Source organism: Schistocerca piceifrons, chromosome 9 (genome assembly GCF_021461385.2).
Source record: "Schistocerca piceifrons isolate TAMUIC-IGC-003096 chromosome 9, iqSchPice1.1, whole genome shotgun sequence".
Lineage (NCBI taxonomy): Eukaryota > Metazoa > Arthropoda > Insecta > Orthoptera > Acrididae > Schistocerca > Schistocerca piceifrons.
This window is the reverse complement of record NC_060146.1, coordinates 83,130,022-83,156,748: the sequence shown is the minus strand read 5'-3', so window position 1 is coordinate 83,156,748 and position 26,727 is coordinate 83,130,022. Positions and strand designations below refer to the sequence as shown.

The following is a 26,727-nucleotide window of genomic DNA, read 5'->3' as shown; positions in this document are numbered from 1 at the left end:
CACATGAAGCCACCCCAAAATAGCAGAGAACCTCCACCCTGCTGTACTCGCTGGACAGTGTGTCTAAGGCGTTCAGCCTCACTGGGTTGCCTCCAGACACGTCTCCGACGATTGTCTGGTTGAAGGCAAGTGCGACACTCATTGGTGAAGAGAACGTGATGCCAATCCTGAGCCGTCCATTCGGCATGTTGTTGGGCCCATCTGTAAGGCGCTGCATGGCATCGTTGTCGCAAAGATGGACCTCGCCATGGACTTCGAGAGTGAAGTTGCGCATCATGCAGCCTATTACGCACAGTTTGAGTCGTCACACAACGTCCTGTGACTGCACGAAAAGCATTATTCAACATGGTGTTGTTGTTGTCAGGGTTCCTCCGAGCCATAGTCCATAGGTAGCAGTCATGCACTGCAGTTGTAGACCTTGGGTGGCCTGAGCGAGGCATGTTATCGACAGTTTTTGTCTCTCTGTATCTCCTCCATGTCCGAAGAACATCGCTTTGGTTCACACCGAGGCGTTTGGACACTTCCCTTGGCACAAAGTAACAATACGGACGATCGAAACGTCGTATTGACCGTGTAGGTACGGTTGAACTACAGGAAAACGAGCCGTGTATCTCCTTCCTGGTGGAATGAGTGGAACTGATCGGCTGTCAGATCCATCCGTCTAATAGGCGCTGATCATGCATGGTTGTTTACATCTTTGGGCGGATTTATTGGCATCTCTGAACAGTCAAAGGGACTGACTGTGATACAATATCCACAGTCTACGTCTACCTTCAGGAGTCCTGGGAACTGGGTTGATGCAAAACTTTTCATGCGTGTATATTCATGATAGGAAGTCTGCCTGATGGGTGGGCAACCTCATGGCCACGGCAGCCACAGAGAGTCTGAACTCACATGGAAAATTCCCACTTCAGTTCCCAGTAGCAGGCTGTCGACAACATCTCGCTCCCTTTGGCATCAACTTCCTCAAGTATGCACGAATTGTTGCCACATTCTGACGGTGTCAGTGTTCATCCAGGCAGTTTCTACTTCTGGTAATCGCCACCGCCCGCAACCACACGAACAGGTTTGTCCGTGGGTATTATTTGTGGTAAATCGTGACGGGCCCATCAAATAAGTCAGAGGACTGATCACCAAAGAGACAGGCCTCCATAAATTATTGAAAAATCTTGTATGCTAGCTGCTCCGCAACTTGGGTCTATTCCATAAAGGACAAGTAACTGCACGCCATGAGATTCACTTCCGAAGCGTTTATTAGCCATACTTGTATTCAGGCTTACAGCCCATCATCAGTGGCATCTGGTACAGAGAATAAACAAACAATGTACCAGAGCTACACCGATAACGTAATTACACTTATTGTACATTAAGGTACAGACAAAAGATTGCTTACATATTGGCATGTGAACAGGAAACGATGTATGAATAAAGTGTAAGAGTTTTTATGAAGATTAAAAATGATGGCGATCTAGAAAACAAAAAATGCCCCAAATCTTTATCATCTAACTACAACGGGAAGTCGAAAATAAAGGGGACTTTTGAGAAAAGGAATATCTGTTCTGATGATAGAAAAGTGAAGCATACATTACTTTTCTACATGTCCCGATGTAAGCGAGAAATCAAGGGAAAATCACCATTGGTAACATATTGTTAACGAACTGTTTTTCGACCTTAAAGCAAATCAAAATGTAAACAACTTAATTACAGACAACTGATGATGCTTTACCTCAATAAAGTGAAATGCGTCTGGTGAAAAAACAAAAAAGCCACTCATTTTTGTAGTTGCAACGACTGGACAAAAGTACCCTCCAGAATTGTAACGTGGCCATTTTGAAAGGCGTTGTTGTGTTTGATAAAGGATAAATACATGCCTGATACATTTAGTTGCTTTCCTTTTTTTTCCCTGAGAGTTGTTTGAGATCACGTTCGTGGTACAGTTGGTCACGTCGGTCCCAAATCACTTGTTCACTTCATACTCCTATCAAAGCGCTTTTATTCATTTTCAGACGTTAATTCTCCTTTAATGCCTTCACTGAACTCTGCGATCTCGGACCGACTGCTGGTGCCGAAAGAAACACGTCTGGTCGGGTGAAACCCTTCGCAGGAAGTCGCCCCGACGGCGCCGGTGCGCCGGTCCCGACAGTCCGCCCCGGCCGTGCTGTGAGGGTGGTGCCTGGGGGGGGGGGGGGGGGTGATGGGAAGGGGGAGAGGGGAGGGAATGGGGGTGAGGGGTGGCTCCTCTCGCCGCTGCCCGTCTCACTCTGAACGGCGGACTCGCGGCGGGTCGGAGGACCCCGCGTAAGTGCAGCCCCAGGTGCCTCGAGCAGTGCTGAGCAGGCTGTAGTCAATTAAGGAGTGTAACCGAGGTCTCAACTATGACAACCACATCTCGTGGTTAATTGGTTCGAAACAAACCCAACCGGAACGATATAAAGTTTGTTAACCACGAAGCTGACGCAGCGCAATAAATCAGTGGTATGTGCGGAAACGAGGAATACAGTTTCTCTATTGTGTACTCATTTGTCTTAACATTAGAATAACTAATAGTTACAATAACATAATTCGTTTGGGAGTTGTTTCCGCAGTAATCTGTAATGTGATCTAGGACGGTATGAAGCCCAACTTCCTATCGTTCTACTCAGAAACCACGAGAGTAAGCATTCGCCTCTGCGGCCGAAGTCTCGCCGGCCGGGTAGCTCAGCGTGTTCGGTTAGAGGGCCGATTGTCCTCTGTAACAAGAAAACTGAGTAAAGGAATAAACGATCAACTTGAACGCATGTCATGTGACGTCCACCCACACCAAACGAAACGAACAATGAAAGCCGGCACTGTAGCTCAGCGTGTTCGGTCAAAGCGTTAGCTGCCCTCTGTAATAAAAAAAACTGAGATAATGGATCAGTGTTGAAGTTGAACGGATGTGAAGGGACGTCCACCCCGAACAAATGTAACGAACCACAATGAACAAAATGAGGTTAAAAAAAGGTAGTTTTCCCAGTATATCAAGGGCTAAGGAGATGTGAAGATGTCATGGGTTCGATCCCAGTTACTTCCTATATGTAGCCGGCATGTTAGATCAGTATGCTCGGTCACAGGATCAGCCGCCCCCTCTGTAATAAGTAAACTGGGTTAACGAAACGACGATGAACTTGCACAAGCCTCATGGGATGTCCGCCCAGAGCAAACAGAACGAAAAGCTGGCACGGTAGCTCAGCGTGTGCGGTCGGAATGTTAGCTGTCCTGTGTGATAAATAAACTGAGTGAATGGATCAACGATGAGCTCTAATGGGTGTCATGCGACGTCCACCCCGAACAAATGTCACGTAACGAACAAAATGAGATCAATAAAGAAAAGTCACTAAGGCGCGCTTATGCGGTGCCGCTCGACCGGGAGCGTAAGCGGGTTCGAATCTCTGTTTCTGGAAAGAAAAATTATTGGCCGTATTTGGCCGACAAGGCGAGGAGAGGTGGTGGCATAAAGTTGCTGACCACCAGCCTTGGCGTCAGTGCCCTGGTTTAAGTACCAAACCTCTTCGCAGTGTGTGATGAAGTGGGGGTGTGCAACACAGTAGACGGTGATCCGTCCGTCAGGTGGGGGCGTTATGTTCGGCAGCCACCTTGGTGCAGTTCGCGAGCAGTCTGTGGGCCGCCGGCACCAGGGCTGCACCCTCTGCCTTCTCTCATCACCACCACCATCATCATCATACAACACAAACACTACTAACACTACACACACAGAATACATACATGTCGTATTACAGATAGTGTGTAATGGAGCATGTTGTAAATAAACAAAAACAACAGTAAGAAGCATCCGGATAAAAAGCAAAAACTCTGCATGACAGTATGAAAAAACAATGACAAAACGCCACGCTTGCAGTTCTTAAGTACAGAAATTTAGGTGAATATTTTATTGTATATCCTCCATTTTTATGTTTCGTTAATTACGACTGTCTTGTATGTCTGGTCGACGACGCTCTGCTGCTAAAACTTTGTGACGTAGAGAAGTGCGCTGACTGTAGCCCCTGTACGTGAGTCTGTAGCTACCTTCACACCGAAAACCAACTCCAACCACCTCAGTTGACACCTGTTTCCAACACGATGTTTGACTTAGTCTTCAACAGTTGTCAACAGTTGTCTGAAGTCATGAGTCTGAACAACTAGTTGAGGGAAATGTTGTCTCGTGTTTGTAGTTTATGGTCAGTGAGCAAACACGGTAAGAATTGGGTGACTTGCGCATGTGCATTTGCCGTGTCGTCTGCAGTGTTTCTTTCTTCGTCTGCTGTGTTTATTTCAACAATGGCGACTCACGCGTCGTCAACAAATCTAACAATTCAGTTTCTGTTAGAAAATGAAATGAGGGAACCCCTGTGGGATTCTTCTGATTCTGCGTATAAAGACAGACATAAAAGGAAAGATTTGTTGAAAGAAGTTCCGGATAAAATTGGTGTCCCGCTTGGGGACTGTGAAAGGAAATTGACAAATATGAAAACATAGTACAACCGTGAGCATTGTAAAACGGTCAAAACTAAAAGTGGGTCTGAGACAACAGAATTACGTTCCCAAATGGATATTTTACGAGCATATGAAGTATTTGGAAGGCGTGAAGAAGCCAGGGGATAAAAATACTTACAATCGTAAGTAAAATGTCATTCTCTAGTGTAACTGAAGCTGTAAGACTTTTGGTCGTAAATTTTGTGATTACAACTGTGCTTTCACCGGTAATTTGTTTATTTCTCTTGTCATCATTTTGTCAACATCTCATAAAATAGTTTGAAAATTAATGGCTTACATCGTTAATAACTAAAGCTATAAGGGTTTTCTTCAGAAGTTTTTAATTACATGAGTCTTTTCACTCGATATCTATTTATTGATATTTCTCTTGATATTTCACTGTACCAACACCCGATAATTCATCTCTTATATTCTTTTCGGTTCTTCCTGTGTTGCCCCCCTTTCTCTGAAGACATTTCTTTTGCGGAGGCATCCTCCAATTGCCATACGAAACCCTGCCTGATTCTGGATCTTCCACATCAAAAGTGCCAGGTGGTGAGTAAATTATGGCAATTTCTTTGTTTCCTCTTAGAAAACTGCAAAGGCAGTTGCAGAAGTGACTATGTCCCTATTTCAGGACCCAGTGCATAGTTATTCTAAGACGCTAGAAGACTGCTCACAATATTCCAAAAAAATTCTCCACAATTATTCTAGCGCGAGATATTCGGTAATCTCGCATTCTTTCCTGGCTGCCTTTCTCTTGCCATCCTGCGTATGGTTTCATCATGTACTCTGAAAGAGCAAAAGCGTCACCACCCACAATAACAAATGGCAAATTCATTGTCAGAGTCCATTTCCTCTGCTTTCCTGTAACAAAAAATGAAAATTTCAAACGTGTGTTTACAAGAGTTTGAAACCGTTGTCAACATTTTTCAACAGTTCTCAGCAGTTGTAAGTTTGCCAAACTTAAGACAGTTGTATGTTTCTGTTTGTTGGAGTTGTTTACCGATGTGAAGCTACCTTAACGGCTTATACCTTCAAAGTTCGCTTTTTATTCCGTCGGCTGAAAATACAGGGTCGTTTTTTAATTTGTAATTTAATTATGTCATATCTGACATGTACCGCAGATCCTTGTGAGTAGCTACACAACCGAAACCACCTAGCAAACAATACGAAATGATTCGGCACCAGTCAGTATTGCGAACTGATGTAATCCCATAAAATACGGCGATCTGTACTACAAAACACATGAGACGGCGCACATTGTAGGTAGAAAGATGCACGTCTGGCAGCTTATAGAGGAAACAAAACTTGAATTCAGCGTTTCATATGATCATTGACCGAATTAAAATGCTATCCTAATCTGCTCATTAAGGGATACAATTGTATGTTACAAGTATTACAGTCAGAAACCGTGTACAAGCCTCGAGGCAGTGTAAGTCTTGGTGCGCAAATAATCCAGATTAATTTCATCTAGTATTTGAGAAAGAGAGCAGTCAGTCACTTCAAGAAACGTTAAACATAATTAGAAACACTTTCCAAACTTTGTCTCGCTGACGGCCTCCGGAAAATGGTGAAAGGAAAATTACTCCATTTGCGCTCTACATGCAGTAAAACTTGAGCATCAGGAAGGACGTTTTTAATTCATTTCCTCCTTACTACTGACACTGTTCGGGACACTATTTGCAGTCAGGATTCACATACACCACCGAACGCACCTGCAAAAATACGCCGAGGTGACGAAAGTCCTCTGATGCCCGCTAACATCATATCAGACCTCCTTTTGGCTCCCGTAGTGCAGAAATTCGACGTGGGGTTTACTCAACGAGTCGTTGGAACTCCCCTGAAGAAATACTGAGCCCGCTACCTCTCTAGCCGTCCACAATTGCAGGATTTTGTGCACGAACTGACCCCTAGATTATGTCCCACAAATATTCAATGGGTTTCATGCCAGGGAATCTGGGTGACCAAATTATTCCCTAGGACTGTCCACAACGTCCTGACTATCGCATTGTTATCAACAGAAATTCCGTTTTTGTTTGGGAACATGAAGTCCATGAATGCCCGCAAATGGTCTCCTAGTAGCAGAACGTAACAATTTGCACTCAGTGATAGGTTCTGATGGACCAGAGGACCCAGTCCATTCCGTGTACATACAGTCCACACTGTTATGGAGCCACCACCTTGCAAAGCACAATTTTGAGAACTTGGGCCCGTGGCTTCGTGGGATCTGCACCACACTCGAACCCTACCGTCAGCTCTTATCAACTAAAATCCGCGCTCAACTGACCAGTCCACACTTTCCCTGTCGTCTGGGGTTCAATCGATTGGGTCACGAGCCCACAGGAGGCGCTGCAGGCGATGTCGTGCTGTCAGCAAAGTCACTCGCGTCGGTCGTCTGCTGCCAGAGCCCATTAACGCCAGATTTCACCGCACTGTCCTGGCGGATACGTTCACACAGTGTTGCTTGTCTGTCAGCACTGACAACTCTATGCAAAAACTGCTGCTCCAGGCCGTTGAGCGAAGGCTGCCAGCCACTGCGTTGTCCGCGGTGAGAGGTAATGCCCGAAATTTGCTAATCTCGACACTCTTGACACTGTGGATCTCGGAATATTGAATTCCCTAACGATTTCCGAAACTTACTGTCCCAAGTTTCCAGCTCCGGATGCCATTCGGATTTGGAAGTTGTACATTCGCGTCGTGCGGACATAATCACGTGTGAAAAATTCTTACATGGAACGCCTGAGCACAACTGAGAGCTCCGCCAGTGCACCGCCCTTTCATACCTTGTGTTCGCGATTCTGCCGCCATCTGCATATCAGCATATCGCTATCCCATGACTTGTCTCCTCAGTGTAAATCATAGCAAGAAAACAATAACGGTACGTTTTATGGTATGTCTTAGGCTGTGAACGTCGACTGAGCGATAATACGAAACAACTGCGTTTCCGGTGCATTTAATCTGGACAGCATTGGGTAGCCAGCTAGTGCAGAGATGTGAGCCGTTGCAGAGAAATAATATAGCTCCGGATGTCATTTAATTTTTAAAGTGAATGAAGTAATATTCGGCAGAACTCTAGCAAACACCGCACATTTCTTAAGGGACCAGACAGGAAACATATGGTCTCGTTCTTAGCTAACATAAGATTGTAGTAAAACCAAAAATGTCGCAGATTCGTAACTTAAACATAGGATAATTTTTCTGCGCGAGATACGTGACGCTAAAATATGTTATAGGATTTCACCTTATAGTTAAATAAGGAAGTCACTGAACGTATTACGAGGGTGCCTAGAAAGTAATGCACGACATTTTTTTTCTTCAACAAATCATTATTGAACATAATGAGAATTGCATACACGAAAGAATGCTGTCTTATCTACACACCCTATTTTTTCATGTAACCTCCATTCCGTTCTATGGCCTCCCTCCTGTCCAAAACATGGGCGTGTATGCCCTGTCGGTATCAATCGGTATCAATCCGAAAACAATTTATTGGACTGTTCAATTAACCCAAACAAATTCTCGAAGTATAACACTAACACAAAATAGTGATCCATCTTCGAATCACAACTACATACAAGAATAATATAGAAAGCAACCGAAATAATTCCCTACTAGTCACCGCCAAAGAATTCTCCGATATACCAGGCCTAATCCAAAGATCAGCGAGAAGATTCAAGCCCGGCTGCCGGGGCGGCAGCTATCCACGTCTGCTGGCGGTCGATGAACTGCCGATGTGCGGCTTTTTTTTTTCCTTTATTGTGAATTTAAACACCTTATACAAAGGCGGGCTGTCAGCAGCACAATACGCCGCTCTTCAGCCTTGAGTTTGACAACAAGTAGTACATAAAGGTGGCACAGAGTAGACAGCAAAAACGGTGGGCAAAAAATATAGACACTAAAAATCGAAAAAACATGGAGCCGTTCACGCTGGACGAGAAACATCACTAACACGAGGCGACACGGTGCACATAACATGGATGATGGCGACGGCACGTGAACGGTGGTGGTGTGACGGCGAACAACACTACACACAAACGAATGCACACACACGAAACACTGACGGCGATGATCTCCGGCGCGCGAATGTCCACTGAGCGTGTACGAGTCCGGGGACCTGCCAAGAGAGGAGGTGGAGGAGGAGGAAGGGGAAGGGGAATGGGAGAAGGGAGACCAGAGATGCCAGTGGGCAAAGGAGAGAGGGGGATGGAGGAAGGGGGAGGGGAAGCCTGGGGGAGAGGGGAGGAGGGAGGGGGGAAGGGAAAGAGAAGGGAAGGGAGAGAGGGAGGGTGCCTAAGGGAAATGACACAGGAGGTGGGGGGAGGATCAAAGTTGATAGGAGGGGTAGATGCAGGGGAGGAGGACATCATCAGGGAGGGGGAGCTGGCGGAAGCCACCTTGGGAGAGGGTAAGGAGGGTGGAGAGATGGAGACCGGGTGGGACGTGCAAATACAGGCGCGGCAGCTGGTGGAGGTGGGAGAGGATCGGGGAGACGAGCAGGTGAGGAGGATCGAGTTTGTGGGAGGTGTACAGGATCCGTATCCTTTCAAGGAAAAGGAGTAGGTGGGGTAAGGGGATGAGATTGTACAGGATCCGCATGGGGGAGGGGAGACGGATAGGTGAGGCGGAGAGCATGACGTTCAAGGATTTGATTTATAAAAGGTAGGGGGGGGGGCGGAGATCCAAGCCGGATGGGCATAACAAAGGATAGGGCGGATGAGGGACTTATAGGTGTGGAGGATGGTGGAGGGGTCCAGACCCCACGTACGGCCAGAGAGGAGCTTGAGGAGACTGAGTCGGGAGCGTGCCTTGGCTTGGATTGTCCGGAGGTGGGGAGTCCAGCAGAGGCGACGGTCGAGGGTGACGCCAAGGTACTTAAGGGTGGGAGTGAGGGTGATAGGACGGCCATAGATGGTGAGATAGAAATCAAGGAGGCGGAAGGAAGGGGTGGTTTTACCTACAATGATCGCCTGGGTTTTGGAGGGATTGACCTTGAGCAACCACTGGTTGCACCAAGCAGTGAACCGGTCAAGATGGGATTGGAGAAGGTGTAGGGAATGCTGGAGGGTGGGGGCAAGGGCAAGGAAGGCGGTGTCATCGGCAAACTGGAGAAGGTGGATGGGGGCTGACGGCGGCGGCATGTCCGCCGTGTACAAAAGGTACAGAAGAGGGGAGAGGACGGAGCCTTGGGGCACACCGGCAGAGGGAAAAAAGGTGTAGGAATCTGTGTTATGGATGGTGACATAGGAAGGACGGCGGGAGAGGATGGAGCTGATCAGACGGACGTAGTTAATGGGAAGGGCGAAGGTTTGGAGCTTGAAGAGGAGACCGGAATGCCATAGGCTGTCATATGCATGTTCGAGGTCCAGGGAGAGGAAGATGGCGGAGCGACGGGAATTAAGGTGTTCGGAAAGGAGATGAGTGAGGTGGAGGAGAAGGTCGTCGGAAGAGAAGGACGGCCGAAAGTCACACTGGGTAACGGGAAGGAGGCAGTGCTGGCAGAGATGCTGGTGGATGCGTCGGGTGAGGATTGATTCCAGGACCTTGCTGAAGACCGAGGTAAGGCTGATGGGATGGTAGGAGGAGACAGCGGACGGCGGTTTGCCAGGTTTAATGAACATGAGGATACGGGAGGTTTTCCACAGGTCGGGGTAGTAACCGGTGGACAGGACTACATTGTAGAGCCTGGCCAGGGTGGAGAGGAAAGAGACAGGAGCTTCACGAAGGTGACGGTAGGTGACACGATCGTGACCAGGAGTGGTGTTGTGTTTTGTGCGGAGTGTATCAATAAGATCCTGTGTAGTGATAGGGGCATTGAGTTCCGTGTGTGCAATGTTGTCCAAGTACTGGAAACCAGGAGCGAGGGGAGGGACAGAGGTGTCAGTTCGATCGCGGATATCCGGGAAGAGGGAGTAATCGAACTAGGGATCATCGGGGATGGAAAATACATTGGAGAGGTAGGAGGCAAAGTGATTGGCCTTACTAAGGGTGTCAGGGAAAGGGTGATCATCATGGAGAAGAGGATAATAGGGGGAGGGTTTAGTTCCGGTAAGGCGACGGAAGGCCGACCAGAACTTGGACGAGTTTATTGGTAGGGTAGCATTTAAACGGGTGCATGTCTGTCGCCAGTCCCGGCGTTTCTTAGCCGTGAGCAAATTACGAATGTGTCGCTGGAGTTGCCGGTGGCGTCGTAGGGTGTCCGGGTCACGCGTGCGGAGGAAGGCACGGTAGAGACGACGGGATTCACGGAGGAGGAGGACGGCCTGTGGGGGTAAGGTAGGACGGTGGGGGTGGATGGCGACAGTAGGGACGTGGGCCTCCACAGCCTCAGACAATGTCTGCTGGAGAAAGGAGGCGGCACGGGTGACATCGTCAGGGTGGTGGTAGGTGAAGGGGTGGCTATCGACCTGGGTGGAAAGGGTATCCCGGTAGGCATTCCAGTCGGCACAGGAATAGTCATGGACATACTTAGGGGGAGGGTCATGACGAGGGTCGGCGCGGGGGCGACGACCGTCTGAAACGGTGAGGAGGACAGGGAGATGGTCGCTACCAATAGGCTCCAGGACATCCACCATTATGCGGCCAAGGAGGTTGGGGGAGGAGAGGATAACATCAGGAGTGGAATTGGATTCGGGACGGGTGTGCTGGGGGATGGGGATTAGGTCACCTTGAAGAGAGGAGAGGAACCGATGCCACCACCGTAACTGGGCGGTGGAACGACTATGGATGTTGAGGTCGATGTGGGAGAGGAAGTCGAAGGGAATAGGGGCGTTGGAGCGGACATAGATGGTGGCGCAGGTAACGGTAAGGCCGGGGAAGAAGAGACTAAGGATCAGGTGTTCGGTGGGGTCGGGAAGGAGAGGTTGGAGCCGAATGGGGATCTGGCAGTGGTGACCAATGGCTACTCCGCCACGCGCAATTGGGAGGGGATTATCGGAGCGGTGGAAGAGATAGGGCGAAATGTGGATGGAGTGGTGGGGTTGGAGGGAAGTTTCATTAAGGAGGAAGGCATCCACGCGGTGGGTGGCAAGGGTGTGCAGGAAGAGGTTCTTGTTGGCGGGAAGGGAGCGGATGTTGTTGAAAAGGATAGGTTGCTGTCGCGCCATGACAGGGATTTAGACGAGGGTGTCAAGGCGGGAGAAGGTGAAATGGGTCTGGTTGTTGGAGTAGGTGGCGTACATTTTGAGGTGGAAAATGGAACGGGCGGCGAGGGATACCTGTTGGAGGGTGTGGGGGCGCTGAAAGGGATGGACATTCTGGAGGACGATAGTGAGGAACTGGATGATGTCCTCAGCAGTGGGGGGGGGGGACGAAGGGAATTCCCAGGAGGGGTGGGGGCATCCAGAGGACGGACAGGGATGGTGAGTTCAGGAGTGGACGGAGGGGGTCGGGCTTTACACTTTTGGGAGTAGGTGGGATGGGGGAGATTGCAGGTATTGCAGGAAGGAGGGGATTGGAGGTTAGGGCACTGCCTGAAGAAGTGCGCCTGCCTACAATGCGGGCAGGTGAGGGCCTCATGGCACTCAGCTGTGGGTTGCGCATTATAGTGCAGACACCTCTGGCAGCGCAGGGATTGAAGAGGGGAACGGGAAGGGTCGACCTTGTAACGCTGGTTGAAGAGGAGGGCACCCTCCTTCAGGAGACAGTCAATGGGGAGGGCGTCCTCGGAGAAAACCCGCAGAAGGCGGGTGGAGCCGGCCGAGTTGAAAATGCGGCGGACCGTTCGCACCTCCAGCATGGGATGTGCCTTGAGCTCCACCAACACCTCCTCCTCCATGATCGACGGACTGATCCGAGTGATCACGGTGGTGAGGGTCGGTGGGCGACGCGGGGGTTGGGGTTGGCGGGTAGGAGATGGGGAAGGAGCAGGGGTGAGGGAGGCATTGGGGCCAAAATGGGTGATGGGGAGGTGGGAGAGGATGTCAGTATGGAGGGTGGGGCTGGGGGAGGAGATGGGAACAGAATCCCATATGGGAGTGAGGAGAGAGATAGGTGCACCAGGGAAGTGTTGGCGGAGGAGGAGGGAGAGATTCCGGGCCTCAAGAAGGGAAGGATCGGGACGGGAGAGGAGGTATTTGTAGAAAGAGGGGGGGGAAGGAGGAGGAGGAGGAGGAGGAAGAGGCGGAGGGAGCAGGGCCGGGTGGGGAGACATTCATGGCACCCTGGGGGAGGGAAGGAGGATGGGGCGGGGCCTTTTTGGGGGCGGAGGAGGTGGTGGTGCCACTAGGGCGCTTAACGGCGGCAGAAGGGCGGGTGGTGACAAGAGGGACGGGAGCTATAGGGAGGTGGTGGGAAGGGACAGGTCACGGCGTGGACGCAGCAGGCGGCGCCGGAGACGGCGACGGCGACGGTGACGGTGACAGTGACGGCGACGGCGAAGGCGACGGGGAGAGCTGGGCATGGACAGTGGCCCGACGGGCCACCATCCTAGACGGAGCTGCAGTGACAGGCTGGGGGAGTGGGGGGAAAGGATCAGATCGAGAGGAGTGGGAGGAAGAAGCTGGAGAGGGGCCGACAAAGAGCGAGGGCGAAGGGAGAGTGAGAAGAGGTGGGATGGAAGGAGGGGGGTGGGATTGGGCACACCACGTTATAGTGGTGGAGGCGGCGGAAGGGGAATTGTAAACTATGGCGGTGGTGGTAGCGGTGGCGGTGGTGGTGGGGGTGGACATGACGTCAGGGAGAAACAATAACGCACAGAACGAAAAGGAAAGGACACAAACAGGGGACAGACGAAGACAAAGACGGAGGAAGACGAGGACGGAGGAAGACGAAGACGGCCAAAGACCAGGGTCGTTCGGCGACGGCGGCGGCGGCGGCGACCAGGCGCCGGCGACCAGGCGACGGCGGCGACGGCGGCGACGGCGGCGAGCACCGGCTGGCGGCGACCAGGCGGCGGCGGCGGCGAACAGACGGACGGATGGACGGACAGCAGGCAGCAGCGGTAGCGGCGGTGATGGACAGCGAGCAGGCAGGCGGACGGACGGACGGACGGACGGACGGACGGACGAACGAACAGCTACAGCAGTAAGCGGCGGGCAGACGGGCAGACAGACAGACAGACAGACAGACAGACGGACACAATCTTCGAAGACGGAGATTCCAACCTGAGAGTAGCCCAGGCTTTGCAATCTGACGCCTTCGAATGAGGGGATCCAACCCTCTGATCCGATGTGCGGCCGAGCGCCGGCGTTTATAGCGCTTCGGCGGATGAGTACCTCGGAACTATTTTCCATCACGTGGTTTGACGTGTGAAAAGAGTTCTGGGATCTGCAGCGACCTCTTCCTTATGTTTGTGTGGTCCGGCAGTGGCCCCTGGTGGCCGCTGGTGTCTTTGCTGTTTTGTTATTGTTGTTGTTGTTATTGTTGTGGCCTTTCATCAATATTGTCTGTCGGTTGTGTAGTGCTTCGGTGTGCCTGCGACCGGGCAACCCGCGGCTACAGGCTGTCAGTTTGATTGCTTATACTGTAGGCGCCGTGATGTCTGGTGGAGAAGGCCACAGCGCCTTGTCCTGGTCACTGTGTGAATCACCTCCCCATTGTCCTCAATATGTCTTCCACGAATGGCACCCTTCAATGGAGAATGATACCAGCTCGCTGCAACATGTCAGCTGTGACAGCCGTGAATGGTCTCCCCGACCGCTCCAAATCGTGGAGCTCCGCCGAACCGCTTTTCGATGACATCGCCCTCCGTGCGCAGCAAGTAGCTGTACTTCTGTCGACAGCAGATGCTCCATTGATTTTGCACAAGCATTTGTGAATATTCCCCACCGTTTCTTTCTCTGCAGTGAGAAATTTAATGACATCATGTCGCTTGTAACGTACATCACCTACTGACGCTATTTTGAATCTGTCCTCCAGCTACGCTATCTGTCGAAAGTGACGGAAACTTGTGTTGCTCACTGACGGGACTTACGTACGTAGCGTTTCGCATTCGTAGCTTTGTTTTCGGCTGAGAAAAAAGTATGCGGTGCATCACTTTCTGGGCGACCCTCGTACTTACAATTAGTCGTTCAATTCCTTCCGTATCCGCATCCGAGAAATACATTTCTGCTACGTTGATAATGATTCGATCAACAACAGACTCCACGAAGCCACCCAAGAACCACATTTTCTCTTCTTCTCTTTTAACGTGCCGTTCTATACCCCGCCACTGCTTGACAGTGACGTGTGGCAAACCTTCGAACTTGATTTCCACTACGTCTGGCAGCTTAAATGTGTTGTCACTTCTTCTGACAAAGCCCATAACTTGGCTCTAGGGTGGCAACCGTAAGAATGCAGCAGTTGTATAGTGTGCTCAGTGCTGTGAAAATTATTGTTTTCTTTGTTTCCACGACACTTATCACCCTTGCTAGTGCGAGACCACATCTGTGGTATAAAACAAAGAATAAGGTCCAAACAAAGAGGACATCACGTTCCATTTTGTCAAAAAAATTTAATTTGTTATGTTTTCTTAGTTTAAATAACCTTTATAACAATTTCACAAGCTTCGACATTGTCGCGCATAAAACAGTGACCCGTATATACAATAAGTTTCCTTTAATTTACGTCTATGGTCACAAACTTTTTGTTAACAGATTACCGGTTTCGGTCGATAATGACCATCATCAGATCTGTTTTATAAAAACAAAATCCTAATGTACTGCAGCCATAGAGGCATTGTCAAATGTTAAATGCTGGTGCTGATTCTGCATTTAACATTTGACGATGCCACTACGGCTGATGTAAATCAGGATTTTGTTTTTATAAAACAGATGTGATGATGGTCATCAACGACCGAAACCGGTAATCTGCTAACAAAAAGTTTGTGACCATAGACGTAAATTAAAAGAAACTTTGTAAAAATATTTCATAAAATATCGACAGTAAACAGCCTATGTTTGCAATGGGAAATGGAATTTTTCGAGCAGTATGTAATTATTAGGTCTACAACTTTGCTTTTACCGTTTTCCAGCAGATGGCAGTAGGGGCAAGTGGTTTTGTGTCGTGTCGTACAGTAAGCGTTAGCATTTTTTAGTCGATTTGTGATTGCATCCTAAAGTTTTTCTCGATTGGATATATCGACTTACAAGCCCAATTCTCATTATTTGCGTGAAGTTTTAACTTTTGGCTTCAGCATGAAGAAATCTGCGGCTGAGGCTCATTAAATGCTGTGTAGAACCTGTGGTGAGGCATTTATTAGTGAAAGAACGTGCAGAGAACGGTTTCAGTCTTTTATGAACGTTGATTTTGGCGTGGAAGACCGGCGCAGCGGTGGAAGAGAGAGAGGTTTTCGAAGATACTCAAACGGACGGCAACACTCACAGGATATTGTTAACGAAAGCAGCTGATGCGTCTGTGCCGAGCACTGAAAGACAAACGGCCGCAACGCAGCGACATATATGAACACGTGATTTTGCAGCATGTCATTGATCGATTCCATGTCACAAAACCCATCAGGACATACTTGCAAACGTTGAAACGGGGAATCCTACGCCACCCGCCGTAAATCTTGCTCCCTCTGACCGCCCCCCTAACCGTCACTTCCGGTCATGTATGAACAAGGCAGAATACAATCGGGTCATGGACCTCCTCCAAAGTCGACCAGTTGTGCCGCCGCGGGATTCTTATGGTGCTCGAAAGCTGGGAAAAAGTTGTTGCCAGCGATGACCAGTACTTTGAATCGTCAATTTTTTGTTAGTTTTGCGCAACAGAGCTTCGAACTTCGAGGAAAGAACGGTGGGAGCAAAGTTGTAGATCTAATAGGAACAAGTTGTTGCGTTGTTATGGTCTTCAGTCCTAACACTGGTTTCATGCAGCTCTCCATGCTACTCTTAATCTCCGAGTAAATATTGCAACCTACATCCTTCTGAATCAGCTTAGTGTATTCATCTCTTGGTCTCCCTCTATGGCTTTTACACTTCGCACATCCCTCCGGTACTGAATAGGTGATCCCTAGACGCGTCAGAACGTGTCCTACCAACTGGTCCCTTATTCTAGTCAAGTTCTGCCACAAATTCCCCTTCTACCCAATTCTGTTCAGTAGCTCCTCATTAGTTACATGATCTACCCATCTAATCTTCAGCATTCTTGTGTAGATCCACATTTCAAAAGCTTCTATTCTCTTCGTGTCTAAACTGTTTATTGTCCGTGTTTCACATCCATAAATTGCTACACTCCATACTTTCAGAAAAGCCTTTCTGACACTTAAATCTATATTCGATGTTAACGATTTTAACAAATTTCTCTTCTTCACTAACGCTTTCCGTACTATCGCCAGTCTACATTTTATATCCTCTCCACTCGTACAACTCCCAGTTATTTTGTTGGCCAAATAGCAAAGCTCATCTACTACTTTAAGTATTTCATTTCCTAATCTAATTACCTCAGCATCACCGGACTTAATTCAAGAATTTAAGAAGACCCGGTTATTTCACTAAGAAATGTCCATTATACATGTGTTAACTAGCACATATTTTATGACTTTTACATTTAAAAGATGTAGCTACTGCAAACTTTACGAAGAAAGAGGAATAATCAGAGTGAGATTCGAACCCTCGATCCATGAAGTGTACTGAAATCCCAGACTTCAATGCTACCGGTTCAGCTGTACATCCCGCAAGTGTACTCAACTTTAGTAAATACAGTTCCTCGGAAAAGTTCAAAGCTAAATTTTTTCTGTAGACTTTTGTAAAACATAGAAGAGCAGCTTGTATGGGGCCCCTTTTTAACAGGCAGCGGCGCCAGCGTATTGGCAGTGCGACAATCAGACCACAACAGTACGGGCTGTACACGATTTTAAAATGAAAACTACGAAGCTAAAGTACGCTTAAGAAAAACACTGATGGTTGTTAAGGCATCAGAATATCTTAAAGTTTCATTTAACGTAACGTTGTAATAAGATATCTAACACATACGTGAGACCTACTTCGAAGAGTATATCAACATTTTGAAATCTCACACAAGCACACATCAGCATTAATTTTTCCTGTCTGTTCAAAAGTTTCGAAAGCTTCGAGAGGCGTAAGATTCCTGTTGATCTGCATAATTTTTGAAGATTTGCCTGTTTTACTCTTGAATTTTATTTTTTGTCACAGTTTTCAGTATCACACAGTCTTTAAAATTTTCACTTCCATAACACCACAATTTACATTGTTAGTGTCATCAGAGGCATGCCCACTGCTCCTTACACTCTGCGTTGCTCACAATATTCCAAAGAGTTTGAAAAGCAAAAGAGTTTACAAACTTTCTTGACAAAAGAAGTATCATCACCAAGATATAACGTTATTTTATAAACGATACCAGAAAAAAATTTAATAATTAGGTTAGATTGTGCAATTAGTAATATGTATTTTAAGCATGGCAGATATTTCGTAATTTCAAATACCTCTAAAAGAAGAGTAATTTTAACTGTATGTATGGAGTACTAACAAATTAATTTCTTTTTATACGTTTTAGCCTGAAATATAATACATTCTATTCAAAATCATATGAAATTCTTTTAGTGAAACAGCTGAGATAATTTTAACCTATACAAGATTTAAAATATCTTTTGATATCGCCTATTTCTATAAAAAAAGGTTAGGAAAGGTGTCTCATTACAACCTGTGTACGGCTGCTGTCCAATCATCGCGTATGTGTTTGCGTACATCATGATTATTCTTAGGACGTATAAAGTATATACTTATCCAGTGTTTGATAACGAGAGCGCCCAGCGACTCTCAACAAACATCAAATATAATTCCAAACCTGTTCTAAATTTTTTCTCGCTTGCAGCCCCGCTTACTAAATTTTGTTTATTCAAGCAGTTTACTTCCCGCATCAGGCACGACATTTCAGTGTATTATTTCTTTTCTGCTAACTCAAAGCGGTATCCAGGTTGCAAGCAGTTTCACATATACCACTGAAGATACCTACAAAATTTTATCATTGTACGACACACAGCTTAGGAGAGGAACTACGTTTCCAAATAAATGTAAATAGGTCTGAATATCGTTGGTATAAATACTTACGGAATTTAAAAATTTATGTAGGAAGGTAATTCTGATATGCCTCTACCGGGTACCTTCCTGGATTATATTAGAGAACTGAGTAACATATCTAGCTCCAGAAGACAATTAATGACATATCTCCTGGAGCAACAATAATGACTACCATTGTCCTCGTACACATTCTTTGCCTCTGTACATCCTTGTTTCCAACCAGACCTTCCTCATTTCCCCATGCGCTTACGTGATGCAGTCTTCTTAAATTTCCTTTCCTCAGAGCTCAGTGTGTCAAAAAACATCTATTTTGTACACCTATACATTCTATTTATATGTGCCACTATCATGATTGTTATTATTATTATTATTACTATTATTATTTATTATTATTATTATTATTACCATTGGCATCAAGAGCAGTAGTAGCAGCCGAGAGTTCATTGTGTTTCTTACTGATATTGACTCACACACTGTCATATTAAAATTGTTATTTCTTAGGTAACTATGACATAAAAAGGTACTGTATGTGTGAAAACCTGGTCTGATGTAAGAGAGGGAATGATGGCCCTAATCAGATCAGGTTTCATAAACAAAGAAAATGTATGGCCTACGCTTATCTACAGAATTAAAAAAAAAATGATATCAGCTTTTCCACTATTCTATGGGTGAATAATTAGAAGCTAATAAAACCGACATAACTACTTTTTGTGTTTTCAACCCTAAAGGTTTTACCTGCTTAACATCATATATTTAACAAGTCAGATGATTTGCAAAGCAACAGACGTCTAATTAACTTTTCATAACTGGGATTCACATTCATGTAAAATTTTTTTGAAAGATATCGTGTTTATGCCAGTGACTGTTATACTTTATATTTCCACAACTGCAATTTCGGCCTTAGGCCATTATCAAGTGAAAATGTTTTCGCTTTAAGCCATGTCAACTTTATACAGGCTGCCAAATTTATACGTCGTTGTCATTTTCTGCACTTGATAATGGCATAAGGCCGAAATTGCAATACTGAAAATAAAAAGTTTAACAGTCACTGGCGTAAACATGATGTCTTTCAATGAACAGATGTCTGATGCTGTTTTATACATGGGTCTTCAATTCCTTAAAGAATCTGGGGTAGGGTGTTGTTGGTACCTTAGGAAAGTAGAAGCCTGTATACTCAATCTGGATCTCAATGCCTGGGATGATACCACAGGAGACGCTGCGGCTGTTCCCGGTGGTTCCGATGCTCTCTCGGATGGTCAGGGAGGAGATCTGGTTGTCCAAAGGACGGGTACGAGTCCCGAAGGGCGCGATGCTATTCGTGACGCCCTTCCTCACGCACCGCCTGCCGCAGTTCTTCCCAGACCCGCTGAAGTTCGACCCTTCGCGCTTCCTGGAGGGTCGAAGTGGCGAGGAGCACCCCTGCAGCTACGTGCCGTTCGGATTGGGCTCACGCAACTGCGTGGGCTCCCAGTATGCGCGCCTCGAGGTCAAAGTCTTCCTGGCGACCGTCTTGAGACGCTTCCGGTTTCTGCCGCACAGCCGCTGGGAGGACCTCGAACACGCCGCGCTCACCATCACCCTACACACCATCAAGCCGATCGAGGTCTACTGCGTGCCTCTGCAAGAGTCTGGCCTATAGCGCCACCACCCGACACGTCCTCGGACTTAATTGGGTTCCTGGTCACTGCCACTAGGAGGACTTGGAACGCTACATCCTTTCCATCATCTGTCACATGATACACATCAGGAACTCCGCTCCTGAGAGCACTTAGGATTGCTCTCATGGCACTAATAAAGCTCATTGTTTCCTAGTCAGTATTCACAGGAGATTCATCATTTTGATGCACAGCCATTGAGAGGACCTGGGGCACAATATATTCTCTTTCAGCCTGCACACTGCCCAGATGATAAGGGTTTCCTGTGTGCCTCTGCAGATGTCCACTCTGTAGGAGCACAATGTGCCCCTGGACCTCAGTATGTTCGTGGTGAACAGCGAGAGTCACTTCTGTTCCTGCTAAACAGCCACTTGGAGGACTTGCAGTGCTACACCCTTTTACATCGGCCTTCACATCAAGCAATCACAGACACATGTATGCTCCTCTTGGACCTAGCACATCGAACTGCTCTTGTGACATTGTCTTCCTAGCCAGTTCTCACAGGAGATTCAGCTTCCTGTTACACATCCATTGGGAGCACCTGGAAGACAAATACATTCTCCTTAAGACTTTACATGGTTCATGCAAGTAGATTCTGCTGCATGGCACTAATCACATAATAACACATTTTACATTGCTGGAACTCATTCTCTTTGAGGCCATCATCCTAAGGCACTTCAGTTTCCTACTGCACAGCCATTGGGAAGACCGAATTCATCCCACTCTCCACCAACCTACATACTATTGTCATGGCCTCCTGCATGCCCATAAACAAACCCAGCCTGTAGCACTGCCAACACACTGCTGGCATATCCAGGAGGTCATGTGCTTTCTACTAAACAGCCACTGACAGGATAACTTCGCATCTATCAGCCTTCACGGCGTCTGATCAGGGACTCTTGAGCACTTCTGCAAAGGCCTACAACATAGAGTTACTCCCACGACATACTAAGTTTCAAGGTTTTCCTACCCAATACCCAGGTGATGCACAACTGTTGGGACGAGCTGGAGGATAGGCCACTGAGGACAATGCATTCTCCTTGAAACTGTGCGCCATCCACCCAGCCTTCAAGCACGTGATCAGGTACTCCTGCATTCTTCTGCAGAGGATGGCTCTCATGACACTGCTAAACCTAAAGCCCTTCCTATCCAAAATTCAGGTGCTAGACAACCATTTGGACTACCTCGAGGATAGTTCATTCTCTTTAAGACTGTACACCATCCATACATGCAGGATCTACCGCATTCTAGCAATCACATAGCATTGCACTCTACACTGCTCGAGCTCATTCTTTTCCTGTTCTTCATCCTGAGGCACTTCTGCATCCGGCCACACAGTTATTGTGAGGACCTGGAGTACATCCTGTTCTCTATCAGCCTATAGATTACAGGGTGATTAGGGATACCAGTGTGTCTCTGCAGAGGCCCAGAAAATGGAAAAACAAGATGGGCCTGGTCTGAGGCACTGCCAGTTCCTGCTACACAGCAGCAGGAAATGGATGGCAATGCACTCTCCTTCAGATTATATACACTTATCAGCCATAACATTACGACCACGTGCCTAATAGCCGGTATCTCAGCCATTGGATCGGATAACAGAGGCGACATATCATGGTATGGAAGCAGTGAGGCATTGGTAGGTCATTGGAGGGAGTTGACACCACATCTGGACACTCCAGTCACCTAATTATCACAAATTTCAAGAAGGCCGGCGATGAGCTCTGACGCCACGTTCAGTGACATACTAGGTACGTTTGGGCGAGTTATTGCGCCAGCACGTCAATTTGAGCTCACAACTGTGTTCCTCAAACCACTCCATCACACTCTTGGCCTTTTGACATGGCGCATTATCTTGTTGAAAAATGCCACTGCTGTCAGGAAACATGATCGTCACAAAGAGATGTACATGGACTACAACCAGTGTATGATACTCCTTGGTCGTCATGGTGTCTTGCACAAGGTCCATCGAACCCATGGATGCCTAAATGAACGTTCTCCAGAGCATAGTGGCGTCGCTGCCAGCATGTCTCTGTCCCACAGTATAGGCATCAACGAGTTGTTCTCCTGGAAGATGGGCCAGCGGGGGTGGCCGAGCGCTTCTAGGCGCTACAGTCTGGAACCACGCGACCGCTACGGTCGCAGGTTCGAATCCTGCCTCGGGGTCCTTAGATTAGTTAGGTTTAAGTAGTTCTAAGTTCTAGAGGACTGATGACCTCAGCAGTTAAGTCCCATAGTGCTCCGAGCCATTTGAACCTGGAAGACACTGATGAACACTCTCCCATTGGCATGATGAAGAAGGTATCAGGATTTATCGGGCCATGCTGTGCTCCAACACTGCGCCAATGTCAAGTACCAATAGTCATGTGTCCATTTCATTTGTAACTGTCAATGTTGTGGTTCAAATGGTTCAAATGGCTCTGATCACTATGGGACTTAACATCTATGGTCATGTCCCATAGAACTTAGAACTACTTAAACCTAACTAACCTAAGGACATCACACAACACGCAGTCATCACAAGGCAGAGAAAATGTGTGGTGTTAACATTGGCATATGCATTGGTTGTCAGCTGTGGAGACCCACCGTTAGGAGTGTTCAGTGGACTTAGACACTTGTTCTCTACTCAGTATTAAAGTCAGATGTTAGTTCCACCTTTACTATTTTTCCCGGCTGCTCATCCTACGATGTTCGACATATGTGATGAGGGTTGGTCGCCAATTTTCAGGAAGTCTGGATGTGGTTTCACCTTGTTTTCACCACATGTTGAAATACTGACTGCAGCACTCCTCGAACACCAGAAAAGTAAGGCACTTTCCAAGCAGACAGACAGATCGCTTGCCTTCCTCATTCTTCACATGGACAGCATACTCATACTCCATGCACCATGTGTGTGTCAGCCTAGCAGTCATTCATCACCAGGAGACGCTGCTATTGCCTCGAGGGGTTTATATCAATAGTAAATCAGTGATGATTATGTTCTACCTGATCAATGTTTAATCCATTCAATCAGGGTCTCTTGTTTGCCTATGCAGGGTCTCATCACATAGAGCACCCACCAAATAACTAGACCCGTCAGTCTCCATAGCCAGTACCCAGAGGAGACTTTGTTTCCTGCTACATGCTCACTGGAAGGATAATACAATTTTATCACCATATAGATCATCTATCTGATGACCGTCTCGTTTGTTCCTACGAAAAGCCTAATATCATCACTGTCCATTCTGCAGAAGTTTAAGTTCTTCCTGGCCAAAATTTGGAGTGTTTCCCTTTACTACAACAGGTCTTTTGGGACGACATGGCATACAATGCATTATCCACTGGGATACATAACATCCAGTTAATCAGTCTTGAGATGCTTAGGCCCACAATAACAAACACTGATGCTGGTCAGAGTCTTCCTGGCCAGTGGCCGAAGGTTCATCCACTTCCTGCTGTGCAGCTGCTGGAATAGGCCTGGCAGTCAATGTACCCACTATCAGACAGTACACTATCCAGCTGATCAGGGCCTCCTGTATGTCTTCTGCTTATGCAAGAACCCAGTGTAAGCTGTCCATGCAGGTTGAGTCTTTTGCATACTTCTATACGAGCCCACTGCATACCATAACACTCCACACTATTAGAACTCAGGGTCTTCCTGGCCACCATCCTGAAGCGCTCCCACTTCCTGCCACACTGGTGCTGAGATGATCTGCACCACAATGCCCACTCAGTGCCCTACACCCTGGTCAATCAGGGCTTCCTTCATGTCTCTGGAGAATCCCAGCATATACTACCACCATTCGCACGGATGGAGCTGAAGGTCTTGCTGGTCATTGTCAGGAGGTGATTTTGTATTCTGCTGCAGAGCAGCTAGAATGATGTAGGGGACAGTGCACCGCCTGCTAGCCTCCACACTGTCCACCACATGTCTCTGCAGGTGCCCCAGCGGGCAGCACATATGACTGCTGTCCACACTGATGGGCAACAAGCTGCAGCTTATCTGATGAGTGGTTTCTGATGAGCACTTCGAATTGAGATTTCTCTATTAAGATGCACATACTGATCTATATATGCAATAATTTGTTGATACTCCAATTTTATTGTGTAAAATATCGCTTCTGTTGTTAATGTTTGTCTTCTGACAAAGTGTAGAACTGTTTCTCTTATTGATGTGTATGGGTATTGTCTAGGTTGTAATTACTGAGATAATCTGGAAGCATTATTCTCTACGAAAAGTAATGCTATGGTTAATTAGGGATATATTTTATCTATGTAATATTTTGTCAATGTTGATTATATTTGGTGGAGAAACAAGATAATATGCATTGCTGTGTCAGGAATAGGACGTGAGAATATATACAGAGCGCTATGTGGATATTATGATATGACCGTTTTGAGTATTTTGCTAAGTGAAAGCGACATGAAGACCGTGGTATGCTGCATTATAATGCAAATGGAAGTTACTGCTGTTTTAAACTCAACTACTATTAAAGGAGTGTGCTGGTGCACTTGAGCTGTGCGGGAGATGGAGTTTTGATAAGAGGGAATTCTTAATAAGAACTGTGTGAAATGTATTAGTTAAATCCTGAAACTGTAATTTTGTTCCTCAGAGATTTTAAGCAATCAACTTTTCTGTGAGCATTGAAATGAAGTTCAGGCAGACAATATCTGACCGATTGTATGGGCCATTCGCTCATTTTGCACTTTGTGTGTGTTTGTGTGTGAACTAAAATAAATGTACACAATCTAATAAAATAAACCTGGAAATTGTGTGTGCTGTTGACAGTATTATCCGTGTTATGTCCTAATTAAACATCAAACTCCACTCCCGAAACGGTGGACAGCCAGTTTAGAAACTCAGCACTTTAAATTTTAATTTTATGCTTTCTGGCATGAAACTTTGGAGTAAAGTCATTACCAAGATCGTCCGTTTGGTCTAGGTGTACCGGCGGTCGCAGATTTTATTGCAGCATCAGCAAGGCCACACTATCCTGAGGGTGTGTCACAACAAGTTTAAATTTCGGAGGGTGGCTATACATTCTCCCAGTCTGAAACAAATCGATTTCCCGTCCTCGATTTTTTCTGTGGTCAAGGACATCGTGTGCTTTGTCACACCTCCATGAACTCATAACCACTTCAAATAGCTCATCATAATTTAATTTTTTCTCAGAAAACAGTAAACACCAGCGATTTATGTGTAAAAATAGCAGCTATAAGTAAAATATTAATCGAAAAACCGCAAGACAACTCAAAACATGTTCGCCTACTCACGACAACGTCTCGTTACTCGCAAACTGGAAATAAATCTGTGCAATTTCAGTAATTACCACATGAAGATTATGTAGTAATCTGCCAAACGCTTTAATGATTAGCTAACAGAAACGGCGATTATCGCAGAAATTTTGTAATTTTGTTTGTGTTTTAATCAGCAAACCAGACCACCATCAGTGATGATATCTTTGAAAAAATTGTGTATTTTCGGTAATTAGTACAAGTAGTGCAATAATAATAATAACAACAATAATAATAACTTACAAGACAAACGAGTAATTCACTGCCGTTGCATTTTACAATGTTTTATTGATATTTCATTTCTACAGTGATTACTTCGGCATTTAGTTTCTACAGTGTTTTCAATGACGTTCTACTTTTTCTCTAACCTTTAAAAAAATAAACTTGGTATGTAGTATTGCAACTTTAACTGTCTACTCAAAAGATTTAGATGCACACAAACAATTTACTCTTCAGATGAAATAGTGCTATAGGTGAACATTTTTGTTACACATAATGGGCTTTTTTCCCAAATTCAGTTGCTGTAAAAATATGGTCACAGTTTGTAAATAACTAAATTCTCAGTAAGTGCAATGAACTGTTCTTGGATGAGGTAATTTCACAAACCTTCGTAAGTAGCTATACGTCTTAACAGAATAAAAATATAGGGCCTGAGCCAATTTCCTTGTTTTCCGAGACTATTGAGTTACTTTACCAATGGTTTGAAGTTTCAAAACGTCCTGCGACAAATCTGTTACTTTTTTATAATCAACACATCAGTAGCACATTGTCTGCTTGAACTGTCATATTGTGCTTAGAGCTATGTTTGGATTTGGAAGACCGTAACAATGACCATTACAAACAGATGCATTGAGCATCAAATGAAAGAAATGCCACCATAAGCTTATAATAAAAATTTTACGGAACAAAAATAGAAATTATGGGGATGCGTCAGTTTCTCCAGACGTAATGAAAACCAGGAACTCTTTGGGCCCCCCCCCCCCCACCCAGTGCCGGAACGGCCGTGGAAATGGCAGCTGAGTTAACATTCGCAGCGCCGCGACTCTTGTATTAGCCGCTCTGTGGAATTTTAACTCGTCGGTATGTCATCTTTGAGTTTCCTCTCATCTTTGGCGGAACTCAGCAGTGACAAGAAAAGATGGGGCTGCTATTAACAACAGCGTACATAGTTATGACTTATGAACGTACAAGTATTAGAGCAAAATTATGATTAAAGCTAGATGATCAGTGTAGAGAAAAAACTCGTTTATAATTGATTAATTAAATAAAACAATCTTTTAGCGTGGTTTCGATAACCTATGTTTTGGGTTTTAAGTTCATTTTCTAGTACATGACTGATCCTAAAGATGACA

The 26,727-nt window shown here is 46.3% G+C and overlaps 1 protein-coding gene across 2 annotated transcripts in view; it reads left to right on the top strand.

Annotated features, from left to right (window-relative positions):
- The window catches only part of LOC124716977 (cytochrome P450 4C1-like), a 166,323-nt gene extending 141,452 nt beyond the window's left edge, over positions 1–24,871 (top strand). For both annotated transcript variants that reach the window (XM_047243581.1, XM_047243580.1), the window contains exon 7: positions 19,660–24,871. In XM_047243581.1, the coding sequence (XP_047099537.1) occupies positions 19,660–20,088 (429 nt within the window). In that variant the 3' untranslated portion in view covers positions 20,089–24,871. The remainder of the gene's footprint in view (positions 1–19,659) is intronic.
- The last annotated feature ends 1,856 nt before the right edge of the window (positions 24,872–26,727 follow it).